The sequence below is a fragment of the Grus americana genome, chromosome 2, assembly GCF_028858705.1.
Source record: "Grus americana isolate bGruAme1 chromosome 2, bGruAme1.mat, whole genome shotgun sequence".
Taxonomy (NCBI): domain Eukaryota; kingdom Metazoa; phylum Chordata; class Aves; order Gruiformes; family Gruidae; genus Grus; species Grus americana.
The window spans coordinates 43,087,450-43,114,404 of record NC_072853.1 but is presented as its reverse complement, the minus strand read 5'-3'; the positions used below and the strand labels follow the sequence as shown (position 1 = coordinate 43,114,404).

The window sequence follows — 26,955 nt, the reverse complement described above, 5'->3', positions numbered from 1 at the left end:
AAATGGTTCCACTAAGTCTGATTTATAGTCTACTTAAAGTTAGGTGTGCACCAAAGAACCCTGCTACATTGAATCCCTTCCTCATATGGTGGATGTGTGTGTGTTGCCATTTTCACATGAACCTTCACTTGCTACAGAAAAGAGATTTATACATACAAAATACACATAACAGTATCAGGATGTTATAAATCCAGGTAATTTCTGAAACCAGGGAACATTCCAGAGTATTCTTTGTAACTGTAAAAGTAGGCTAACATATGGAGATACTTGATTCATGCTTCTTCTCTCAATTTTAAAGATAAGTTCACAGTTCGAAAATGTGTTTGTGTGAATTTACGTGTAGCCCTACAAATAAAATAATCTCAACCTAATGCAAGCAAGCAATAGCTGTTTATACTTGATATGTTTTTTAAAATAGACAATATTTTAATATTAATTTTCTAAATAGTTTAGCAATTTACTAATGTATTTCTGGTTTGTGCTTATGTTAATTTGCTGAAATACTGGCTTCATGGGAAGTAAATGCATTCTCCCTTTGCAATGAAGTCTCTGGGTTATCAGAGCATACAGTGGCATGTGCTCATTGTGAAGGAAGTCGTGGGCAAAAAGACAATCGAGTACATTAGTGCGTGAACATTAAACGTTCTATATTACAACTTCCACTGACACCTGGGTGTGTAACTTAAACACGAGTCTATTGAAAACATCTAAAACTTGTGACCATTTTGTAGAATAATTCTCACTTGCTGCTTCTGAACAAATTGATTGCACGTGCATGTGTGCCTGAGGGCACTGTTTTAACATGGAACACTAGTATAAGTGAGATGTATGGAAGGCACAGTAGTGACACTATGTCAGAGTGAATGAGAAAATAGACATTCATCAGATTGTCTCTCAGGTCACCCCAGCTTTACATCATGCACAACAAGACAGAGAGAAGCACAGTGCAGGAAAAGGCATTGGGTGTCATCGAGAGAGAAATAAAATGCGTATCAGAAGGTAGTTAGAAAAGAAAGGGGAAAGAAGGAGGAAAGGAAGCAAATCTGCTAGCAGATTCACCAGATCTTCTGCAAGAAGTCACCAGAGAACTCCTTATGGCTTAGACCTTGGTTTATTTGTAAAGGGGGCTGCTCAGGACCGCTGCTCAGCAGGAGGGACTGGCCGGTTCCAAGCCCTGCCACAACAGCAGGGTTCTGCACAGCACCTTCATGGTGCAGAACTGCTCCTCAAAGGACTGAGCGTGGTAAGAATGGCAGGCTTTTCACTGATTCACAGATTGGCAGGGGTTGGAAGGGACCTCTAGAGATCATCTAGTCCAAGGCCCCTGCTCAAGCAGGATCACTTAAGAGCATGTTGCACAGGAACAGTATTTTGTGCCAAAATACTGCCATAGGGTGTCAAATACAGGTACAATGAACTCGTTCGAATGCTTCAGTTACTCTGAGCTAGAAGAAAAGGCAGGAAGATTAATCAGCAAACTGCAAATTGTCAAAAGTATTGCCAAATAAAAGAAAATAGATCTGGGAATAGTTTGGAATGAACGCATGCAAAAATTCATTGACCTGTGGAGTACAATAATATTCTAATGGTGAAATGAGAGAACTACAAACAAAAGCTTGAGTGTATTTTGATAGGGACTTCTAAAATACATAGCTAAAGAACACTGGGGAAAAAAATCAGGTTAGGAACCTGAAGAAATAAAAAATACTTTAAAGATAAGAGGATTGGAACACAGAATTGTATTTCCTGGACATTTAGGTTTGAGTTGATAACAGTCTGCAATGAAAAACAGAAAAAAAAAAAAAAGTATCCCTAAAGTAGACAAAGGTGATTCGGTATTGTAAGGGGGTAAAAAAGGAAATAGCAGTTGCAATTCAGAACAAAGGAAAAGCTGTACTTGTGATACCAATAAAAATGTTTTCTTTAAAGAAAGGTGGAGAAAAAGGAAGCCAAGAATAAAATCTCCTTCAAAGAAAAAGTAGCTTTACATGAGAAATGAATGCGTCTGTACTCGGTTTATGAAATATGTATTGATGTCTGTGATCACATTTTTGCCCTTCAATTACATTTTGTAATTAATAATTTCTGAGTTTTAGTAACAACGTTGGCTTGCTGAATGCACGCTGGTTTGTACAGTGTGTATACAAACTCTTTTGGCCCTGATACAGCTCCATAGAAGCTATGCCAGTCTAACAAAGAGGAAATTTGGTTCCATTTCTTGGAAGCAATTTCTTCAGCACTTGCATATTATTTGGGATCCCTTCCATTTGTTATCTTTTAAGTGAGAAAACAAAACAGAAGACATTCCTCTGGAAGTATCAAACAGCTTTAAATTTAATTTAAGTTTAAACGTTCATCTACTGCAGTGCCTTCATTTGACAGACATATATTAACATGAAAATCAGTGGGAAAGTGTATTATTCCCCTCACAAATAAAACAGTAGCTGAATCCAAGAAGAGAAAACCAAACCAAGCAAACAAAAAAAAAAAAAAAAAAAAGAGAGAGAAAAGAGGAGATGAGAGGAGAGGAAATGAGAGGAAAGGAGAGGAGAAATGGGACAAAACAGAAAAGTATAGGGAAGAAAGTGTAAAACTCCTCATCACAACAAAATGTGTGATCTAAAGCCCGCTGTGGACTGGAGTCTTCCGGAGCGATGGATCAATTCCTTTGGTCAAATCGTGCCCCTGAGTGAAGTGGCTGAGGGTAAATATACCAGAAAATTTGTCCCGCATCTGGGGCAGGGAGGGGAGGATAAAGGGACATTTGGCCCCAGCAGTTACCTCCTCCAAGTGGGCTAGCAGTGGGGTAGCATTAAGCAGGCTACCGTGACTTCTGAAGATGATGTACAGCTAGACCGACACCATTTGTGTCCTTAAATATCCACTGCATTGCTCAGAGGTACCTTCTGCCCTTTTTAGTATGTTGGACCTTGATCTCCTCCATTTTATTTCCTCCATCCTGAATCTGACACCTTTGAGTTACTCTCTTACCCCACCTTGAGCAGTTTAGGTTAGGATTTCAGCTCTAGGAGCACAGTTGTTCCCACCCCAACACTAGTGTATCACACTATAACCTCTAATATAAATTTGTAGCATCTTTTAGACCTGTATATGTCAAACAGACTCAATTAAAGTAACTTAAAGTGCACACTAAACCATTTTATTAAAGATGTAACTATAAATAGAATAACACTGGAAACTTGTTGGTATATATAAACCACCAACTTGCAGCTAAATTAGCTTCATTATTAAGCACCTTCTCTGCTGACAAGGTAATCTAAAGTTAATATATTGTATTATATATAGGTGCTGATTGAATTATTAAAAGATACCTTGAGAAAGAAGCAATTTGCATTAAAAGTCTAAGGCAGTAAAGATCATATGGATTGTAATGAGAACGAAATTAATATGGGGTTACAAAAGGAACAGAAATAAAAGTACAGCTCTACCACTGTAACAGAGATTGCAGAGCAAACGTGTATTATTTAAGAATCGTTATGTGATGATGTAATTACAGATTCTTGTAATGTGTGATAACATGCAAAATAACAAGCCAAATTAGTTTTGTGTGTGCTTTTCTCCTTTCAAAGTTTGATTTTTGTGTGCTTAGCACTTTTTGAATTATACAGTAATGCATGCTGTAGTCTTTTCTTGAAATCTGGGGTATATATCAGTAAAAGCTAATTTCCAAAAAGCAACTTGATACTTACCACATACATTTAAGAGTTAGAAGGCAGATTTTTTTAGCTGTCTATATGACTTCTCTTTAATTAATGAAGTTGAAGGGGCTATATTTAGTCACCTATCTTAACGTAACAGTGCCCTATCATAGTCTCGCTGGCATTCCTATTAAGATATTCCAGCAACGCGGTTGAACTATCTCACTGCTCTATTTTAAGAAGGGAGAGGGCATGCTTATAAAATATTCCAGAGGTGCGGGGGGGGGGGAGTTGGAGACGTTAATCAGTTGCTCATCCCGCACGTTTTGGAGATGCTGGAGGACAGAGAGGGCAAAAGGGCCAAGGGTGGGTGGCAAACGGCCCTCCCCGCCTGCACCCCAAGCCCTGTGCCCGGCAGCTGGGCATCGCAGCCCGGGTACCTGCCGGGTGACTCCCGGGGCAGGAGGCTGGTGGCCTTCGGGGACCGGTTAGCCACCGTACACCTGCGTCCCCCGACGGGCTCCGAGCGCGGCGGCTGCCCCGGGGCCGCCCGCGGGATCTGGGCTCCTCGCCGGGGAGCGCCCGCCGGCTCCGCCCGGGACATCTGCCCCCGGCCTCGGCTGCTCGCCGCCTACATTGGAAAGCGCGGGCGGGGCCACCTCTGCCACCGAAATAGCGGGTGAGTTGTGAGGAGCGGCCCCGCTCCGGGGGCAGCCGGAGCTGCGGAGAAAGGGGCGGGGGCAGGGGGCGGTGAAAAGCATCGTGAGTTCGCCTAGTGAATTTTATGCATAAAATACGATTTCTCCAGGTGGCGGAATAAAACGGTGTTTCCTCACCTCCCCGCAAACGCCTCTAAGAGAGCGTGAGTCACGGCGTAATGCGAGAATTGCACCTCTCAGGCGCATTTCACAAAGTTAGGGGAACTACGGCAGCGTTTCCTACGGGACGGGCGGGGCCGTGTCCGCCCGCCCCGCGCGGTACTTGCCGGGCCGGGGGGGTCAACGCAGCTACGCGGGTCCCGGCCGGAGGCTCCCGCTCTGCGCGCCGGGCGTTACAGCTGGGCATCACCGCCGGTCCCGGGCCCCCGTCACCGCGCCGGGCGGGCGGCGGTTCCCTCCGCTCCGAGGATCCCCGCTCGCAGGGAGCAGCCCGGGGGTGCCACCGACCTCCTTGACGCCCCGTCCGCATCCACCCGCGTCCCGCCACTCCACTCCCCCGCCGGCGGGGCAGACTCACCCCAAACCGCACTGAGGACATCGGGAGGCGGCAGCGGAGCAGGCAGCAGGGCCGCGCCCCTCCCGCTCCCGCGGCAGCCGGCTCGGGGGGCGCCGGCCACACCCCGCCTCTCCCCGCCGACCCGCTCCCTCGCCCCGCGGCGCAGCTGCCACCCCGTTGCCGCCGCGCCCACCTCCCCAGGCCGGGCAGCCGAGCCGCCGCCTCCTGCCGCCGCCGCAGGGCCGCGCTCCCGCACCCCCGGGGCCGTGCCGGGCCCTTCCCTCCCGGCGGCCGAGCGCCCCCTTCCCCGCCCCTGCGCCAGTGCCGGTGCCGGTGCCGGGCGGGGGGCGGCGGCAGCGAGGGAAGAGGGATGAGGTCATCCTCTTTCCCGGCGTCAGTCAGCTGGGTGGTGGCGGCGGCGGGCGCGGGCGGAGGCGGGCGGGGAGGCGGGGGCGGGATGCGCTGCTCCGGGCAGCGCTGCCCTGCCTGCTCTCGGCTCGGGCAGAGCGCGGCGGCGGCGGCGGCGGCCCCGGCACCGCCGGCCCCCGCGGAGGCGGCGGCAGGGCGGGCGGGCTGAGCGCGGCTCCCCGCAGGCAGGCGGCGCTGCGGGCGCGGCCGCCGCGGAGGAGCCGCCCGCGGGCGCGCAGCCCGGCGCGGAGCGGGGACAGGGGACGAGGGGAGCGGCGGGTCCGCGGCGGCTGCGGCGGCGGAGGGCGGGAGGCAGGAGGCAGGAGGCGGAGGAGGAGGAGCAGGGGGAGGTGCGGGATAAAGGAGCGCTTGCTGCTCCCGCTCGCTCTCCGGCGGGGCTGAGGGAGGCATCATGGCCGCGAAGTCGGACGGGCGGCGGAAGATGAAGAAGGGCGGCGAGGTGGCGTTCACGCCGCTGCAGAACTCCGAGCACTCGGGGTCCGTGCAGGCGCTGGCCCCGGGGCTGCCCGCCGGCGCCGGGCCGGGCGGCGGCAGCGACGACGACGAGGCGCCCGGGGGCGGGTGCTGCAGCGGCGGCGGGGACGGCTCGGGCGGCGGCTCCCGCTGCTGCTGCTGCTGCTGCTGCTGCTGCTGCTGCGGCGGCAGAGGAGGAGACGGCGGCGGGGGCGGCGGCGGGGGCTCCCGGGGCTCGGGCGGGGGCTCGTCCTCCTTGTGCCTGCGGCTGGGCAGGGAGCAGCGGCGCTACTCGCTGTGGGACTGCCTCTGGATCCTGGCCGCCCTGGCCGTGTACTTCGCGGACGTGGGCACCGACATCTGGCTGGCGGTCGACTACTACCTGCGGGGCCAGCGCTGGTGGTTCGGGCTCACCCTCTTCTTCGTGCTCCTGGGCTCCCTCTCCGTGCAGGTCTTCAGCTTCCGCTGGTTCGCGCACGACTTCAGCACCGAGGACAGCGCCGCCGCCGCCGCCGCCGGCGGGCACTGCCCCGCCGCCGAGAGCAAGCTGCTGGTGAGCAGCGGCTCGGCGGCCGCGGACATCGACGCCGCTCGCCCCTGCACGCCGCAGCGGCAGGCGTCCACCGCCAGCAAGAGCAACGCCACGAACAGCAGCAGCAACAGCAGCAGCAACGCCGCCGGCAGCGGCGCCGCCGGTCCCCGCGCCGGCGGCGGCAAGTCGGCGTCCTGCGCCTTCTGTATCTGGCTCCTGCAGTCTCTCGTCCACATCCTGCAGCTCGGGCAGGTCTGGAGGTGAGGAGCCGGGCGGGGGCGGTGGGGGGAACGGGACCGGCTCCCCTCGCCGCGGGGGAGGGAGCCCGGACGCGGACGGGACTGCGCACGGCGAGCGGCCGTCTGTCCCCGTCGGGGTCCCTCCTCGGGACGGCGGCCACGGCCAGCCGGGCCGTGAGGGGGCTCGGGGAGGCCGGGTCCCCGCGGGGCCGTGAGTGGCCGCGGGCGCGGCATGTCCCGCCCCGTCGAGGGGAGCCCCGCCGGGTCCCTGAGCGCCCTGTGCCGGCCGCCCCGGGAGGCGCCCGGCTGACGGGAGGTGCCCTGAACTTCTGGGCAACCTGCGCCGGGGGCGAAGTGAAAAAAGGGAACAGGCGGGGGAAGAGGGGAACACCCCGGTAATGTGCGTCTCCCGGTCTCCTCGCATGTGGCCAGGACAGCGTTGCCGCCAGCAGGGAACTTCACTGCCAGCGAAGAGTTTCTTTCCAGAAACTGTTAATGAACACCCCGTTGCTGCGTTTCGATATTTATGTGTGAATATGCTGCGTGCAGTCTGATCCTTGCTATGCGTATGCGTTTTCTATATAAGTGATTAGTAAAGGAATGTCTTCTAAATCAAACTTTTGAGTAGCTGCTCTCAAAAACATTCACAAGCGACGTAATGTGCATTACCGAAGGGATGTGCTGAAGTAGGTTGTGGAACGCACTTAACTGAAAAGGGAGATGACATCATAGTTTGCAAAAGTAAAGTTTTCCTTTATTTTAAGCACATTTCCAGGCAAGATTTATATGGAGGCCAAATGCCCTGCAAATACATTTAGTGCTGACCGAAAAGTGCAGAGTTCAGAATGTGTAGTGTATAAAGAGTTAAAATTTCCACATAAAATCATGGCAGATAGATGCTGTGTTGAAGAAGGTCATCCAGCGGGGCAGTGCACTAAAGCAACAGCTGAAAATACTTTTGGGGTTTCTTATCTGATGGGTGGAAAGGAATTCTCTCATGTTTCTGTTCTGGAAACACTAGTTTTTCATAATTACTTCATTAGAGAGTTTAATTCATTGTTACTCCAAACTTCTAACTCTGGCATTTTTAATCTCTGTCCCACCCTCTTGGACAGGGACTGTCTTTTGCTCTGTATTAGGGCTGTAACCAGTACAGGTCAGTTCTACTTGTGACCTTTAAACATCAAGGAATCCAAGTGCTGCTAGATAATAGACAGAAGCTCTTGGGATGTCATAACTAAGTATCTTTCACTTTCCATATTCCTGGGTTTATTATAACAAATATAATTTTCTAAACTTGTGAAACTAACTGCAAGTTACAGGCATGCTTGATATTAACAATGGCACAACTTGAGAGGGAAGCAAAATTTTGAACAAAAAGTAATGCTTTGTTCTGGATCTTGTATGCTTGTATGTTCCTGTATGCTCTACCTCCACAACTGAACACAAGTTAAATTTAGGATTTTCTGAATGAGATGATTTTATGTAATATTTAGTCCTGATCCTGCAGAGAGAGAAGACTAGGTACAATGGGTCAAATTGTACACAGAAATTCACGTTAATATTTATCCATATAGAAGAAGAACAGTGTATCATGCTGAATGACACAGAAGAGAGTTTTACAAAGTCTAGTGTCATGGCTCTGTGCTAGAAAACACAAAGAGCAGGGCTTTGGGTGGAGCAGGGTGCGATCCAATATAGTACAGTGCTTCTGTCAGAGGAGATGGCTGAGATTTAGAGCTCTCCAGCTGCTTGCTTTTTGATGAAGCACAATCTCTTTTAACATAAGATTTGCTCCTTGCAAGAGCACCTAGTCCTCTGTACTTAAAGCTAGCTGAGCCCCTTTTGATCATATGTAGCTTTTCTTTATATTTTATGTGCTGTAGCGTAAGACTACTAGAATATTAAATTGACAAGGAGTGTTAGGACATTATTTATGTTTTAGCCTGTTATGCTTTTGTTTCCAGTGAAACAGAGCCATAGAATTGTTTGTCTGTCAGTAACTTAGCAGTATTTATCTGTAGTTTTCAACAATTGTACAAATTATATGGTCAGTTGTATGCAGTCTCGCATATAAGCACTTCATAATTGATTAAAGTTGACTTCATTTTAATTCCCTAGGTATATTCCTCATAAGGGAGAGCCTTTGGAGTCATCTAAAACTAATAATCAGCACCAAAAAGGAGAGGTCACATCAACCCCTGAGAAACTCTGTACATAAGCATGGAGTCAGAACTAACATGATCTGTGGAAAATAATTATGGTTTTCTGGAAAATGGAGCACTCACACTTCGTAGTCCAAAACTTCTGCTCCACAGTGTAACATCTGCACTGGCCTGAGCAAACAGCTCCTGAGCATTTAGGCTGAAGGATGATCTAAAGTGTTTTCCAGTTGCACGTGTTTGGAGACTAACTCCTTCTTTGACGCAGCTAAACAGACCATGCCGGCTGTGTTACCACCACAAGGGCACACTTGCTGGGGGCACCGTCCCCGCAGTTGATGAAACCTGTGTCACAGTTTACTCTGTGTCTCTATCTCTGTGTTTTCTCGTAGCTTTCACTTTTTCTTCTCCCTTTCTTTTAGCCCTGGTTAAAGCTCTCCTACACCTATATTTACATTTTCTGTTACTTATTGTATTGAATCCTGCACAAGCAAAAATTACAGTAATATTTCTGTCATTTCTATGATTCTATGATTCTCTGTCAACATGGAGCCTGAGGTATGAGAACTGAGGTTTTGGTGTTTGCATATGCGCAAGAATACCGGGGTATGAGAAGAGAGGTTTGCTTGTGCCTTGCTCTCAATATACTGAGATTGGTGCTCATTCTGCTTTCATTTGGCATTCGCTGTCCTCTGTGTCCTCTTGAAGTGTTGAACTGGTTCTTAAGGTCTTCCATTTCCCCTTATTTGTCACATTGCCAAAGGTTTTGGGGGGAATTGTGTCAATTGCTTGTTTAAGGAAGCCATCCTGAGAAACTGGAGGTGCAACTGGATATCCCAGTGTTCTTGGATTAAAAAAAAAAAGAAGTTAAAAACTGTGGGTTTAGTGATTAGTTCTGTCAGGATGATTTTTAGCAATTCCAAAGCTTTTCCTTGTCTTACATTCAAGATTAATTTTTGTTTACAAATATATTGAAAGCCAGATCATTGAAAATGATTATGTGTTAATTTTAACTAAAATGTGCTAATGGGAAATGAATGAGGTCTTTAATGTGGCATGGAACAATGCTGGAAATAGGCAATCTAAAATTACTAACATGATTTTTTTCCTGGAGTGTAAAGAAGAAGAGCTGCAGGAGCAGCTGAGCTGCCACTCAGTTCTGAATAAAAACGTGTCTTTTTTTCTTTTGAAATTGGTATAACTTTTTTCCCCACAAATTTTAGAACACTGAATTCTTCCATTTTGAAGAATAAGCATATAAATATTTTTTTCAGGGGGTTGGATGTTCACAGACTTCCTGATAACACTGTCCCTCGGTGAAAATTCCAGTGAAGTCTCTGAGGAGTTGCCTGCCACAGCTGAGTGCAGATAACGAGGCCTTTGTTGGCAGCTAATTTCATATTAAAATATGATCATTGATGAGATTCTGCCTTCAGAGATAGATACAGATACATTTCCTTATCCATACTTCCAGTGTGTTCTGCTTTTTACCAATATATGGGCATGGAAGCCACACTACAGAGCCCTGTTCTCCCAAGTAGGTGCTGTGAGAGACGCGGCTTTTTATTAGCAGACTCTGGGGAGTACAAGGAGGATGTAATGCACAGGGTCTTTGTATTCAATTGAAAGGTAAAGAAAATAAGTGGATGCTTTAATTTATAGTCTGTAAGGACTATGTAGAGGTACATCGGCCAGTAGGATTCAAATAAACTGTTGCCCTTTGAGCCTGAGATGAAAGTATGTAAACAATGCCATTGAGCATCCTTTTGATTCACTAAGCTTCCCAGGCTTAGCCCTCGCTTTCAGATCTCACACTGGACAGCAGGACTCGGTGACTGGATGCAAGAGATAATGGCATTCACTTGGCATCTGTGGAGCTGGTTCATTTCCTTGAAAACTTTTTTTTTCTGCGTAGGGTTCCTCTGAGCTAGCAGGACTGGAGAGCCATGCCCCTGAAGCTGGGTAAAGGGGTCCTGCGAGCCAGCCCGGGGGGGAAACATGGGTTATGGGAAGCTGGGTGAGCGAGAGGACGAGGCTGCAGCACTCGATGGTGCCCATCTTGTGGTGTCTAGAAAGCAAGAAGTAACTCCCCAGGACAACTGCTGTGCCTCGTAGGGGAATGGCGTGAGCAGGCTGCCTTGGTGCTCGGAGTGCTTGGAGGTTCCCACGGTGGCTGTCATTTTGTCTGAAAGGCTGCAGTCGAAGTGCCTGAAAGGGAACTGTCAAGTTTCTGCAGCCAACAAGGCCAGAGGAAGGGTGAATCATCAGAAGGAAGAGGACTGGAAATTACCCTTTAAAATTATTTCTGGGTAGCAGAGATGATAGCGAGATGATTAAGTATATCTCTCTCAACAGAGTGAGGGGTTTTGGCTGAGATTTTCTATCTATGTTGGAACCGCCCTAGAAAAGGAGGAGGAGACATCAGGTTAATCTCTGGCTCTTCAGGGTGGCACTTATGCAGAGCAGATCTCTGTTCCAAAGTGGATCTGCTTCCCTCAGAAGTGATGGTATGATTTATCTATATCTGTTTATGTGTAAAACTAAGAAACCATTATCTTCCATCTCCTTCCTGGTTCTTATTTGGAAAAAAAAAATTGGAGGAGGGTTGTAGAGGTGATGCTGTGCTCTGGAAGCAGTGTGAGTTGCAGTCCCTCTGGTGCCTTGTGGAAGCATTTTTCACAGGGCTGGATCATCTGCTGAAGAAATTTCATCGCCTGTGCTCATAAACTTCACCTCTGTAATCAGTTGATGCTCCAGCAATTTCCAAAAAAGAAAGGGAAATGATGTCTGTACTGTGTGTGAGAAGTCCTTACAACTTCCTCAGGTGCTCACTGTTAAGCATGACGGGGCCCCTAAGCTGGAACTGTGAGCAAGGTAGTTGAAATTAAGAAAAACATCATCAGTCTTTAAATCATCTCAACTCTATCCTTAAATAGGTTCATTTGTTTTCGCACTTTTGCTCTACATAGTAGTTTTGACACTTTTGTTCAGTAGTAGTGTAGGAGTTCAGTGTAGTTAGGTGGTCAATAATTCCAGCTGCCATTGGACTTCACACTGAGATGTGATAATATCTCAATCTGACACCAGTTTTTCTCACTGTTTTGAAATCTGTCAGATAATTTGTCACATTGAGTCCAAATTTATGAGTCATAGCCATTTCCTAGACAAGATTATTGCATATCCTCCCCATCTGTCTCTTAGTGTAGCGAAATGCTACCACTCAGCAATACCATATTTCTTTTATTGAGTTACTGCAGTGCTTGAGTTAAAGTCCTACTGGCTAACTATTTTGCTTGCTGTGTCTTTAGGACTCAGGAAAGGTGGTAGACTGTCAGAAATGGGAATTAAAGTTTTCATTTTTTTTCCCTCAGAAAGCAGGATTAGAAGGGGCAGCCCATTCTGTAGGTGGCTTAACTATGTTTCAACTTTTGCTAATACATTCAGCAGAATAAATATTCAAGGTTTTTTCTTCTTTTTTTTTTTTTGAAGAAAGTGATATACAGATGAAGACTGTGCCTTTCCTTTTTTTTTTTTGAAACACAAAAGTGAATCTTTACTATGTTCTTAAAAATCTCTTACAAGTCTGCATACAAATCAGATTTGGTATTCAGTTTATTCTAATAACCTAAGCTACATGTAAAAGATGCTGATGTACTTTAGAAGAAAGATACTGTACTTTAATAATTAACAAGGGTTCTCTCTTTAGAGAATATTTATCAGTTACGTAAGTTTTCAGATTTTCAAAGTACTGCTTAAGCACTAAAATTTCTGATTGCTCAATTGGCTTAGTAGGAGATCTAGTATTTTATACACAGAATGCTTTCTAGAAATTTATATATGGGAAGAATTTGTATTTGGCGTTTTCCAAAACAGTGGAAAATACGTAAGAGTTTAAAGGTTTGTGTTTCAGAGGATTTTGTGTCACCACATACAACTATAATTCCAGAGTTCTCCGATGCCATGCCGGAAAGACTATATGTACATACCATGAATTCAAAGAAATGTTTCACGTTATCTTGTTTCTAGATGTTGTCACCCTGCAGAAGGTTCTTGCAACGAGACGAGTTTTTCTGGCTAAAATTTCTTTGTTACTTACATCGAGGAAAGTATTTAGTGCTGAAAGGTCAGTTTGCGTGTCCAAATCTCCTGTGGCAAAGCAAGAAAGTGTAACATCACAGCATGATCTATAGCTTCTGTTATCCTGCTCCATATCTTCAGGTTATTTACATCAGAGTTTACCACGTCTGGAAGAGTACGCTCCCTGTCAGCTGGCTTAGGCCTTAATATTTGTCCATAAGCATTGACTTGGCTACAAAGACACAAAAGTTTTACTAAAATTAAAATGAAATCAGTTCCTATGTCACTTATAACAGTATCAGCTCATTCTGCCATCTCTCTGTTCCAATTAAGTAGCTTTTAATACACAGCAGATTAATCACAACAGTGACTTACAGTTGCAGTAAACAGGTTGTTTGGGAAGAATTTATCAGGCGCAGACAAAATCAATAGCTCTTTTGCTTGCATTTCAAGGTACCGTAGAAATTTGTGGTTGCAAAAGTATGTTTACAAAGTGGTGCCATTTTTGTCCATTTTAGCACAGCTGTCAGTTGTATACATTGTGTCAAGTAGACATATAGGAGTGGAAGTGGCAAACAGGCTATAAAAAGAACTGTTTTGATTTGTTTGATTTTTCAAATGAAAGGAGACTGATAGAAAAGAGAACATGAGGGAGAATTGAAGGAGCATATAAAAAGAAGCAGGTTCTGAAAAGACACAGGAATAGCAGTTAATCCTTATATACTATGTACTTAACTCAGTTTATTTCCCTTCAGCCACTGACCAAAGAGAGATTATTTGAATAATTTGCTAAGTGACTGCTGGAGAGACCAGAAAAGAAGGCAGGAAAAAAGAAGAGTTGTATGTCTGGGCAAACTCACAGCGAAAATGTTAGATACACAGCGAAAATGTTAGATAAACTCTGATGGCAGTGAGTAGTCACCTGAACAATGACAAATACAAATGTAAGGTATCAGTTTGACATCAGTTTACAAGGAAGAGAGCACTCTTAAGTATCTTTTCATAGATGTTAAGATTAAAAAATAATAGGTCTTGGATTTATATTTTTCCAAGAGATTTTACCTGAATTTCTTGACAACCATAACCTGAATTAACATCTCCCTGTGGTCTCTGATTGCTGAAGCAGTTTCTTATCACTCTCCTTCTTAGTCTGTTTCCCTCCCTGAATGACTGAAATGGGTAATAACATATTTTTTCCCCCCAAGATAAAATAACTGCTATACTATGTTATTATTTCCATTACCTTTCTTTTGACAACATGCTTGTGCTGTTCAGTACATTCATGGTATAAGATTTGTATGGCAAGCCATATAAATCTTTTTGATTGGCAGGGATAATCAGTGGGGGTGGTTAATGCTATCAGTTACAAATGATTTGATATCAGGAGTTGAAGCAAATGGAGCGAGACTGTTTTGTGGGGTGTTTTCAAAGGAAGTTTGGCAGCCAGTAACTACTTCTTGTTCTTCTAAAATTGGAAGGTGTGACTTAGGAAAGAGTAATGTACCAAGGACTGGCTCCAGCTGCTTCAGAGAAAGATGCAGATGTTTTATGGTGAATAAAAAGTGAATTAACCTACAGATGGAAGGACAGTTTTCCTTATCTCTATCAGCTGCTATATATCAGATTGATTTCTGCCTTTAAGAATGAAGGTTAGCGGTGCCACAGTTTTCAACATTACTCACTTTAATGGGATGTTTTCATGTAAACATCTGATCCATTCTAGGATCCTGCCAAGTTCTTTGAGTGGTGTTTTTCCATGTGTGATGCATAGGATCAGTAGATTAGTTCCAGCAGGTCTAAGGAAAGTACCTTGTAATATCAAGCACTAGACTTCAGTTCTCTATAGAGGGATCTATGCATGAATAGAAGACAACAAAAAACCACTGTGCTGATACTTTCATGGTTTAATAGTAGCTAGTGTGGAACAATAAGCTTTGTCATTATAAATGTGTAGTCTTTTTTATCTTAAAGGGAGTATGGGTGCAGTTGTGTCTCTTATTTTTCTTCAACCTTAATCTTTATATACTCACTTTATATGGAAATCTTTGTGTGAGCCAAATCTAAAATGCGACTTAGCTCCGCAAAGCAGAATTCAGATGTTCTTCAGTCATATAGACCTGAAAATGTAATCTAGAAAATTGACTCAACAGCCTTGTTAGGAAGTTTCTTGAGGAACTTAAACATAACGGACCATCATGTTCAACTCGAAAGTGTCCTAGAGGCTTGTATTTCTGTGTTTTGGCTGTGTTCAGAACCTCCCCAGCACATACAGCCTGAGTTCCCACTTCTCATTTAAGCCCATTGCAAGCCAGAAGCTAGGCTGGAGTGGCACCAAAATCCCTTAGTGGACCTAGTTGGCAAGCATTGTCTAAACCTGTTTTAGGAACAACGATGAGCTTAGATCCCCAACAGGTATTACTGAACGTGCCTTGTTTTACAGTACTGGAGAAATGTCCCTTGTGATTAGAATATTTGCTCAGGTTATAGGAGATCCAAGTCTGCTGCGCTTTCCAGCTGTGAGGGCTCAGCTCTTGTCTCCTGGAGTGCTTTCTGCATTGAGGCTTAGGGGAGACTGGAGAGGGACTTTTACTGTCCTTCCTGCTGGAGCTGTGTCATCATGCTGACAGAAACGTCATGTTTGTGAGGCCAGAGAGGAAGACCTAATACTTAGGGCCTTCAAATGAGACCAAACAGAGATTTCCCTGTCTTTCTATTTTACTGCTTAATTAATTTTTTCTTACCTTTTAATCTTCTCTCTCTCTTATCCTAAAAGTACGCTGCCAGTATTTCTGTTTACATTCAATCCTTCATGTATAGTATAACCACAAACAGGACCATAATACAGATCCACATGGAAATGCCTGCTTAGCTTATGGGAGTAGCTCTAGATGACCTGAATTAGCTGAAGGATTGGTTTATTCATTTTTTTATCAACCTTTCCCTGTCATATGTAGTCAGCCTTAGAAAAAGGGAAAGAGGAAGGGCTTTTTGATGTGTCACTTAGTAGTTGTTTCACCCTTTTCCTCTGCTGTCTCTCGCAAAAGTGAATTAAACAGAAATTAAAAAAAAAAAATGTTTTTGTAGTTGAATTTTATCAACATAAGCAGCACAGTTTTGTGGCTGAAATCAACCCTCATCTTCGTGTCCGAGCTTCTTGTCTCCCAGCTCACCACAAGCTCCACAGCAAGTGGATCCCAAGTTTTCAGAATGCATAATTTTGGTTGCCTTTTTTACCTGAGTTTCAGAAATGAAGAACTACATCTCCCTTTTACTTTCATTGGAGTGAAGCCTATTACCCTTTTTTTCCTTAAAAGGGGAAGGAGATTTAAAAAGATTCAATTTGGCCAGTCAAAAGCAGTGCATACTTCTGAAAATGTTATCCTTAAGTTATTTAGTACGTATTTGCCATCTAGTTGTTATATGGATGTTATGAAGCTTAATTTTTGTAATATACTTTGAGATACTCAGGTGGAAAATGATCTAGGAGGAAACAATTCAAAATAAATTATCATTTCAATGTGTCTGTCAAAACATGTTTTAAGTTAAACATGTTGAAAACATGAACATCTCTCCATAATGCACATCATTGGGATATTAAAGCAAAATTTTAATATTTTAAGGATGTATTTCCTCAAGGGTTTATGCTTATTATACCTATAATATGCTATATAGCTTAAAGAGTTCTGTCCTTCACCCTGTTTCTTTTACCTACCCACTTTCACTGCTTTATGTTAGCCCATCACCTCCTCTCTTGTGTTGGTTTCATTATTTGTTAGTTTGCTTTATAAACTGGATCCAACATGGTATGGGGAAAAAAATGGCCTGAGTAACAAGGGTTAGGAATTTTTTTAAACATAGTGGAGGTGCTAGAATAAACTTCAGCCCAAAGCTTCCAAGCACTGGGAATCTCAGCTTCAAAACCAATGACATGCATGGGTGACAGCAGACAAATGAACTGAGTGTAGACCATTTCCAGTAGTAATGGTGGAAACTACATTCAACACAGAATTATTGGAAAAAGCATAAATGTAGAGTTCATAGTCTATTAAACGAAGGTGTTCTGTAAGTAAAGACTGGGCAATTAACGAAGATTTACCCAAGCGAAGCCAAATACAGTGCAGGATAATGAATATGGCTGAGACAACTCAATAATAACGGCTTTGAACTTTTACAATAGTGCATTAATGCATGTGTCAGAAGGAGGGATTGCATTTACAGTCAACAACCATTTGTTAAGGAATTTTTACCACACAGGTTAATTAAGAACTCATGATAACAGAGTAATGAAAATTACTCTGCTGAACTAAGGGCTGTGTTTGGTACTTAAGTATGCCATTCATTATTTTGTCTGTACCTAAAAAATAAAATTTTGGAGATGTATGTTTTTCTATAACCTGTATTCATTCTGTTAGTGTCACTTCTGTGGCAGAACTACTCCATTAATGATCTAATTGACTTAGAGAATTAATTAATGATTGGGTGTGTTGTCTGTGTGGCAGAATTAAATCAAAAAGGCTGCTGAGAAAGCTAGTAAAGGGTTCAAAACAAGCCACCCCACCACCAGTCCCTAAGTTTGTCTCCGAAGAGGCTGGCTCAGCCCTTTATGAAGCCTACTCTGGTGGGTTTGGATAAGCAGAGCATAAAAGGCCAGGAGCTGAGAAGGCTTTAGTTGAAATGGACCCATTCCCTTGCCAGGTAGGACCTGTTACTCAGGTAGACTGAGAACTTGAGAATTTGGGCTTCTTTTGCAAGTTTGAGGAAGAATACTGTCTCATGACCAACCTGTGATTTGGGCCATGGGAGGTTCTTAACGTGGGACTTGCCTCAGATAGCCCACAGCAGGTCTTGAATCTTTGTGTCTCCTTTCCCCTTCCAGTGAAATGTATCAACGGTTTTCATTTGGGAGAAGGATTTCTTTCTATTTCTTTGAAAACTTCTAGCACACCAGGAGGCTGATATTATGTGGAGGTTTTTGGGATACTTCTGTAATACAAGTAACTAGCAGTTGCTACTGCTTGTGGTTTAAGAGCATGTTCAAAATCGAGTGGTGTTTTTGAGCAGGTGCCTTTTCTAACTCATCTAAAAGTCAATTCCAGAGCCGGACTCAGTCCTTCTCCTTGAATCTAGCTATTCATACACTGCCCATATCTTTATTACACAGTGTGTGGATTCTCACAAGGGAGTCAACCCCTTCTCTGATAAGAGCCAGAGCTTTTCTACAGGGCTAACATCCTTTAATAGGACAGGTGCCAGACTTGTAGTATATCCTACTGCTGCAAAATTCATATTAATAAATTGTTACCTATGTTATTTCTGGTCTTTTACAAATGAGAGATTTCTATAACAAAAAATGAAATGATACATCCATGCCTTTCTATTTATTAAATATCAGGTAGTCTGACTGGCTTTCTTTAAGTGCAGAAAGTATTGGATGGGAAGAACGTTTTGAAAAATGCTGTCAGCTGAATTAAGTATATTTCAGTAATGGCATAAAAATGTTCCTAATGCATACTCTAAGTAAGAAATAGACGTGTATTACAAGAAAAAGTGTAATTTTTTTTTTAAGTATAATGCTATGTCTTAAAGGATTTTAAATTTCCATAAAATGATTGATTGAGCTTTGAAACAATTTGGGTTTAAACTATCAACTTTTATTAGAACAGGATGTTTTCAATACCTCAGCAAAACCTATATCCCTAATTTTTAATTTTATACCTAAGGAGGAAAGGTGGCCAGTAGCTTTATCTGACAGCTAGCACTAATGTAGGAGTCCAACTTAAAAGGGCACTGTTCATAACCGTCATCATAAAAACCCTTACAAGTATTCTTTTGAAGTTCAGTTATGAATTTGGTTTGACTGTGTTAATGACTCGTACTGATTTTTTGAGCTTGAGCTTTATTAGTGCAAATACTTATAGAAGGTGTATTTTAAGCCTGAGTGCCAGAATATTAATCAAAACCTTAATTACATATTCAGTAGTAATATTCACAATTCATATGGGTCTTACTTAATTTCATTACTCATCCAATCAAGGATCAGCAGCAATGACATATGATTTCAATAGCAAATTGTTTTGGATATTTCTAATTAGTAGACACAAAGGATTGGTTATTAAAGAAATTAACTTCAGCACCTTGAAAACTGAAAAGTAACCTTGAAATATGAACTCAACATTCAAATCTGTTCACAGAAAATTTACAGAAAGATCTGATCCATGTCTAGTGTATATAAACTATTTGCAAATAAATAAACAGTAGAAATATAAGAGAAATATGTCTTCTAATGTCATGCCATAAATAATTCTTGGGAGAATTCTTCACGAATAGCAACCTTAATAGTTGTGGGGAAGGAGAAAGGAAGACAGAAGGATTATTTAAGTTCATTTCAAGTAATTGTTTTGGGTTCAAATATTGCAGCTGTCACTCAAGAGTGCACTTTATTGTGAGAATACCTCTTTGACCAAATAAATTCTAATTTGGTTATAATGCAGAATGTGTCACTCTGGATTTATCTTATTACGTGGGAGTCTGCCACTGCTTCATCTGTGTTTTCACTTCCCCATCCTCAAGAACCTGTGAAGACTCCTGTTGAAGGAGCAAGGGTTTGAAAAATGTGTTGAAGAACTTGAAGGAGTTCTGGGTTCTTCTCCCTGTTTCTACTGCCACTCCATGCTCAGTAAAGTGTCCTTCATCAACACTACAACCCAAAGCTCTTTGATTCTGTGATGTACCGCTCTTCATGCCAGAGGTAGGCTGTTCTGCATCTCCCTTGAAGCTCCATTTCCATGAGCAGTATTGGATTCTACAGGCAAGGAAGCACAAAGCCATGGGAATGGTCTAGGACTCCTAGTGATTGCCATCATTGAATGTGTACGTAGCTGTGATTTGTTGCAAGCAATTTCCTGACACAGGCTGTCCCACGTCTTATTATTTTTTGGGTGAACATCATTTTAGCATATAGACTTCACAAAGAGAAGAAATGCATGAAGGAGTCAGGTAAAATCTGGGAGCTGTCAGTCATGGAAGTATCTTTTTTAATTTCCTTTTTCTCTTGGAAACTATTTTTATCATATTCAAGCATTAGCTCTGAGAGAGAAATAATGTTCACTTCAAAAGCCACTTCCTCCTCAATAAATAATTCAGAGCCATAGATTGTTCATGAGGAAATATCAACACACTAGTAGTAATTTAATATACCGAGCAATCGCACTCATTTTAGCCTACATATGATTTAAATAGAATATGACAGTTTAGGGTCTCCACTTGCCCCATGGCATGTTGGGATCAAACTTGGCAAGTGATTGCAGTGTTCTCATATCTTCTGAAGAAGTGAATGAAAGTTGCATAATTCAGAGAAGATTTCTTAATTACATGCTAAATCAGAGTTTGCCTGCTTGTGTTCTGAATCCAAATTGGTGCCCAGGACCTGCTTTAGAGCATGTGAATATTTCCTCTGCTTTTGTTAACTAGGATCTCACAATCGTGTCCCCTTTTTTAACTTGTTGAACTGTTATTTTGAAGCACAGTTGCAGTGTATTAGTTATCTTTGCTTTATCCTGTGGGTGAAAGGCTGTGCCTACCCTTCCTGAGGTGTCTGACCCATGGGATCCATCCACTGAGGACAGCCTGCTTTCTGGAAGTTGTACCTCCTTTGCTTTTCCAAACAGCAGCCTCTTTTTTTTTTTTTTTTTTCCCTTCCTTTGCCACTGTTAGGCCAACACCCTTCATCACAGGGTGTTAGCTACTGGTTGTGCTGGGAAGGTTTGTGTTTCTTTCTGTCTTAAATAGTTACGGTTAAAAATAGACAAATTCCTTCTCACTGTAATGCCCTTGCCCTAGTGGTAGGGAGACAGAGCTGGGAGTACATCTATGGCATGGCTATTGTATGCTGCTAGAACAAGGCTACAGATCTGTCATACCTGTAGTCAGGTTAGGACCCCTCTTTCACTACATCACTTTTTGTGGAGTGGCTCAGCTGTGTTTGGGCTGGTCTGTGCTTGGTGCATCATAAATATGGCATAAACTTTCTTCTGTTTTGGCCCTACACAAACAAAGTCAGTCTAAACACTGAATGAGAATAAGCATTCCCACGAAGTATTGTGGCTAAAATCAATTAAACCATAGCAACTTATCTCTGGTTAACATCCATGGAAGTGGGTTTGCATTGAAAGCAAGAGACGCCTACAATCAAGAGATGTTAAGTGCAGCGCGTAACTTTATGCATTTGTCCTTTGTGTCCTCTAGGGTCTGTATCTTCTAGCAAGCCTATCATTAGGAAGCCTTCTAATCATAACAGTCTTTATCCCAAAGATATATAATGAAATCATACATAGGGACATGTAATTGTCTTGGTGATAAGATACATCCCAGGGCTGTATTTCTTCAGGAAAAGAGCAGATTGCAATTGAGGAGTAACATGTTTTTCTGTGTTCTTGGGAAGGAAATAATTGCTCTCCCTATTTCTATAGCATTCTCCAATTCATCTGGCTGATAAGGGGAAAAGATAGCCAGGGCTTCTCTCACAACCTGTTTGCCTACAGAGAAGGCTGTAGCTGAGTAATTCTTTCTCCAAAGTTCAGTATAATCTGAGCAGATCTAGGAAAGAAGCAACGGAAGCCATCCCCTCTTCATGTAAATCCATGCTTACCTGAGAAAACGTAATGCCACAAGATTTGGCTTGTTCCTGTGAAAATAGTGCTGGCCGTGTGTTAGTAATCTTTCTAGTTAACCTGGTCTTTCATCAGGACTATGCCAGAGATTTTCGTTTTGGAAACAGTCTGCGGATCTGGGGGTTGGAACTAGATGATCTTTAAGGTCCCTTCCAACCCAAACCATTCTATGGTTCTATGATCATACGGCATGCATGTAGAAGCAAGGAAGGTTAAGTCAGAGGTAGATGTGTTTCTGCTTTGATTTAAAATGTCTTTAAGATGTTCAGAAATTTCTTTTATGTTCCAGTGGGATAAGAGAGCAGACGCATGACGGAGCAATAGTGATCAGCATGTAACTCGTAACGCTACAAGGGATGTGTTTTGAAGCACCAGCCATTAATGTGCAGCTGGATGAAAGAGTTGTCTAAAGATGCACTCTTCTTGTCTAACTAAGAAACTGGCCTCAAGTTGGTGCTTGGTGGAAGAAAGACTTTAACTGAGAAATGAGAGAAGATTGGGTGAAATTCATATATCACCTATATCTTTTTATATATATATACAATTAGTGCAAGAGGAGTAAAATGGGGAAAATGAGGATACAACAGTGGATATAGAAATGTTAATAGTAATTTGATTAGCAAAGAAAATTCTAAGCTGCTGAGAAAGTAAAGTGTAGAGGACACATTGCTGCTAGGATTGTGTTTGATCTGTTCGGTGGCTGTTGTCCCTAAGGAATAACTGAAACATGGATACAGACCTGCCAAAAACCTGTGCAAGAAAAGGGGAGGAGTAGGAGCATCTGTGTAGAACTTGAATCGGGTGAACTCATGACTGGAAATAGGTGCTTCAAAGTTGTATGCTGCTGAGGAAATAAAAATCCAACCAGAAAACTGCTGGTATACTACTGCGTATTAATGATGTAATAACTTGAAAGAGTGAGTTACATGTGTTCAAAATACTTTTTTTTTTTTTTTTAATGGTCTGCAAAGGTGGTGTCCTTGGGCTACCATTGGGCTTCTGTAATGGATTGCTGGAGTCCTGTTGTGAGAAGGGAAGGGTAGACATTCCAGAAATCTGTGGAAATTTTATCGTCATGGGGAATTTTAACTATTTAAATGGATATTGGAGAACACCGCATATTAGTAATTATCATAGATGTTTGCATGTGGTAGCTGACAGTCTTCATCAAGTTGCTAATGTTTCAATAAGATGTGTTACAGTGTTTTGGTTTTTATGTGGATGTTTTAAAATTTTTAGAATTTCTCACTAAGTAATGAGGACACTATGGAAGGCTGGTAACATGAAATAACCTTCAGCAGAGTGATCACAGATATCTTTCTTTTATGTTTCTTGAGGAAATAAAAAAATTGCTAAGTGTATGGTGTGGGGTTTTTATTTTTGTGGTTTTGCTTGTTTTTAGTTTTGTTTTGCTTTCTTCCAAAGAGCAAAATTTCATAACTGAGGGAAATGGCTAGTAGGAGAAACTTGCAGATATAACTGTATAAAGAAATTCTAAATTTCTTTGAAATTAATGATGCTAACACTGCCAGGAATTTGAACAACAGAAAAAGATAAAAATTTGTAGGGTGTGGCTCTAAAGTTTATATTTTCAGACGTTGCAAGACCATTAGGAGTAAGCAGGAGACACCTTCCCCCCCTTGCATCCTTTCCTTCCCAGTTGTCTGGTCAGCAACACAAACTAAGTCGCAGAGGTCAACAGGTCTGGAGATAAAGTGAGAATTTCCAAAGCCAAGCTGAGCTGGGCTTTACAAAAGAAATAACAAATGGCAAAACATTCCTCAGCTACATAATTGGGACAGAAAAAGGATGAAAGAACTGCTATCTTGTGAGGGTGGGTATTAATGATAATCTAGATATGGCTTGGTGCTTTCCCTCATTTTTCAGTAAAGACGATTATGTTGGTGTGGTGGCAAAGGGAAGACAGACAAGGTACATGTAGGTATTAAAACAGAAATAACCACAGCTGCAGTGAAAGCAAAAGTAAATGAGTTTATTTTTGTAAAATCAGAGGGAATTAATAATTTCCATTCCAGAATATTGAAAGAACTGGTGAATTACATCTATATTTTGAATCTGGTAAGACAGAGATAGTACCAGAGGAGGGGAGAAACACTGCATATTTAGAAAGCTGAGAAATAAAATTATTCAGCAACTATAGATCTATGAATAAATGAAATTTTAAGTGTCCTTTCCTTTAAAAACTTTTCTAAAGACATACGGTTAAAGGGGGGAATGGAATAAAGTGTAACAGGATTTACTAAAGATCGGTACTGCCAGACTGACCTAGGAACTTTCTCAGTAATGCATTGAAATTTATAGATGAAGGCCATGTGGTGTGTGGACTCTGTCTGGCAGGGGAAAGCTTTTGATGCACCCTGGAAGTTTTCAGCAGAGCTGGACAAGAAGGGGATTAACAAGGGGCTGTAGAGTAGGAAAGGAACTAACTCCCTAGCAGGTGTGTTTAAGGACAACCCGCACAGCTGAATTACGAGAGGGACACTGTGCGGCCACAGCCACGGATTCACTGAGTGACCCAAAGCTCGTGGTGCACTAAATGAGAGCTTACATTCCTCGTAGCCTCTTCCTTCCCCTCCTCCCATCCAAGCGACTTATATTTAAATCACTGCATTTCGCCAGAATTTCCAACCTATAGCTCCTTTTGTTTTCAAAATTCTGAATTTTATATCAGATAGAAGTTTGCATTTCACAGCCTGGTCTGAGCATATTGGGATTTTGTTTATTCTCCAGGCATGATCTGAATAGATAAAAAAAATTGCTGGTAGAAATACAGTCAAAACAAATTGAGGCTTTCTACATTTTGATTTTGCTCCACAGAGATGTATTGTCACATGCTATGAAATCAGAGGACTTAAAAACTTCAGAGTCAATGATTTAAGCTTCCGCTAAATATCTTCTCAAATAGGATTCAAGCTTGTGTATCTGTGGCATACCCCGAGACCACAGTTAAATTAGAGCTCTCCATATGTTGCAGCATGCCAGAAAATTTTGCTTAAACTTTGCTATGATAATATATATGTGCGACCAAGATTTTTCAAAAGGTGCAACCCTCAGTTTAGGTACGTAATCTCAGTGAGAGTTTACTGGCTGCTCAGCAGCCATGAGCATTCTGGTGTTTAGTTAGGTGTCTGCAAAGTGACAGAGGAAACTCACTGTTATAGCTGAAGAGGTGACTAACTTTGTACAATTTAGATCCAAACTGTAGAGATACACTACTCTGAACAAAAACTACCCTGGGTGTTTTACTTGACCATGCGCTTTGTACTTTGTAAGACTGCCTGCTTAGAGGTTTTAGGGTAACAGTAAAAGGACTTTTGTCAGTTCCTGCAAATTGAGGTGGTGGTGGGCTTTGTGTGTATAGTAGTTTGTAGTGTCCTTAAATCAAAATGTAAAAATAGTATCACGTTACTGTGGAAATAGCTTTATTCTAATTTTTATACTTCAAAACATTTTCACCTGCTGCTGCAGAATAAGCACAACAGCCAGAGAATAAGACTAATTGAGAAACAGAACAGTATTGCTTCACTGACCCAGATGATATATTCCTTGTCCAAAATTGTAATGATGTAGGTATATGTCCAGTAGTGTTGAAGAGCTTTCTTTAGGTTGTCTTCAGTAGTGTTTGTTGGTTGGTTCATACTGGAGATTTTCTGTCCTCGGACGTGGAGGTGTTCCTTTTCCCTGGTGTTACATAAATCTAGGTGCTTCAGAAATTGAGTTAGTCTGAAGAAAAAAACCCTGATGTTTTGGACTGAGTCTGGAATGCATTCCCTTTCGTGCAGAATACCACAGCCCTAACTGGTTAAGTAGTACTTAACATAGTGTTAAACCAGTTTAAAGTACAAGATGTAACTGGGCATGTTACCCTGTGTGCTGGTCTGCAGGCAGAGGCACCCCTGCCTTAGGATCTGCATGAAGTTCCCACAGGCTTAATAATGTGTCTGACTCCTTCAGTCACCCTACTGACTCCATTTCAGCAATTCACAAAGTAGTACCTTACTCATCCTGGGGAAAAAAAAAAAAAAAAGACAGAATCAGGCCATTGGGTTGTATTGTAAGTTTGCTAATAATAGTTGCAAATGGAATTACTCAATCACTGTGAGCAGTGGCAGGTTTGGTTTTTTTTTTTTTCCAAAGCGTTGGGATTTTTGTTTGAGTTCTGCAGTCCTCACAGTGGGGAAATGTATACAGAGCGCCGTCCTGCAAACAGCACACTACCTGTGTGAAGTGAATATACAAACAGCTGAAGAATCAGGGCCAGAAATTACTAAGCTCAAACAAATGTAGTCATAAGTTCTACAGAAACACATGATTAAAAAATTCAGATATTAAGTGTGTGTAATACAGAAAAATCTCTTTGGGCTAACTTTGATTTTTTTTGTCTTTTAAAAATGGTCACTACCATTCATTCAGGTACAACAATATATTGTTGAGCCAAAAGATTGTTCAGTTTCAGCTGCAGATTTGGACTCATGAGTAGACGTAAGGCACCTTGGATGGCAGATTAGTTTGCACTGCTAAAGCATCCAGAGTTGTATATCTGCTGATATTCTGTATTTGCATACTCCTTGATCTTAAAACTAACTTAAATCTTTTTAGAAGTCAGCAAAAATTATTCTGGTTGTGCTAGTGAAATTTTTGCTGAAAAACAGGACATATTTCAATAGTGAGATTAGCTAGACTGTGAAATATTACCCCTCAGGGAAGTTGTAGGAGACCAGTTGCACGGATCATTTAAATGCAATTAGAAAAAGCAGCAGAGGATGGAGCCAGGCAATTTTCCCCTCCCCCCTTTGCTTCCTCCCCAAGTAAGTTTGAAAAATATCGTTTGGGGAAATAATAATAGATTCAGGTTGCTTTGAGCAAGTAGTTTTCACTGAGAAGGGGCAAATTTGAAGATAGTTTATTCCAGTAATTTTTTGAAAATGCCTGCATGTTTGGGAGAGAAGTTTCATGCTAAAAATGTGACTTGTCATTTTGAAGTTCTGTGCCTTCATTTATGAATTGGCTCATACTTGTTCCAGGTTGATGCAAAATTATGTAATCATATTTTTCTTTTCCTGCTTCTGTCTTTCCCCAAGATCAGATTTTAATCAAGGTAAACTTTTTTTTCTTCTTCTTTTCATTGAACCAAAGAATCTATTATTTGCACAGTTCTTGAAAATATACTGAGAAGTCAGTTTCAGGCTGATCGAAGGACAGACTTCATGTCACTCTGTGATTTACAGGTTGAGTTGGCTGCCTCAGTTTAAGTGATGCCTTTAGCAGCTTTTGAGTTCGATTTTTTCCAAAAATCTGGTGATGTGTATCAATGACTTCAGTTTCAGCATGAGGTACACTTTCTCAGCCCCTCTCAAAATTAGGATCTAAGTAGCTCAAATTTGGTGCTTAAAGCTGAATCAGTTCTAAATAGAAGTAGGGTCTTTAGTGGTTCATATATCTTAGATTGCTTTTCTGAATAAGGGTGAATTTTACCCGCTGAGCCCTGGAAGTTTAACT

The 26,955-nt window shown here is 42.5% G+C and overlaps 1 protein-coding gene across 2 annotated transcripts in view; it reads left to right on the top strand.

Annotated features, from left to right (window-relative positions):
• Nucleotides 1–5,351: 5,351 nt before the first annotated feature.
• Nucleotides 5,352–26,955, top strand: part of XKR4 (XK related 4) — a 242,519-nt gene continuing 220,915 nt past the window's right edge. For both annotated transcript variants that reach the window (XR_008575915.1, XM_054817083.1), the window contains exon 1: nt 5,352–6,548. Coding sequence is in view for 1 of the 2 variants with exons in the window: in XM_054817083.1 (XP_054673058.1) it covers nt 5,695–6,548 (854 nt within the window). In the remaining variant the exon portion in view is untranslated. The remainder of the gene's footprint in view (nt 6,549–26,955) is intronic.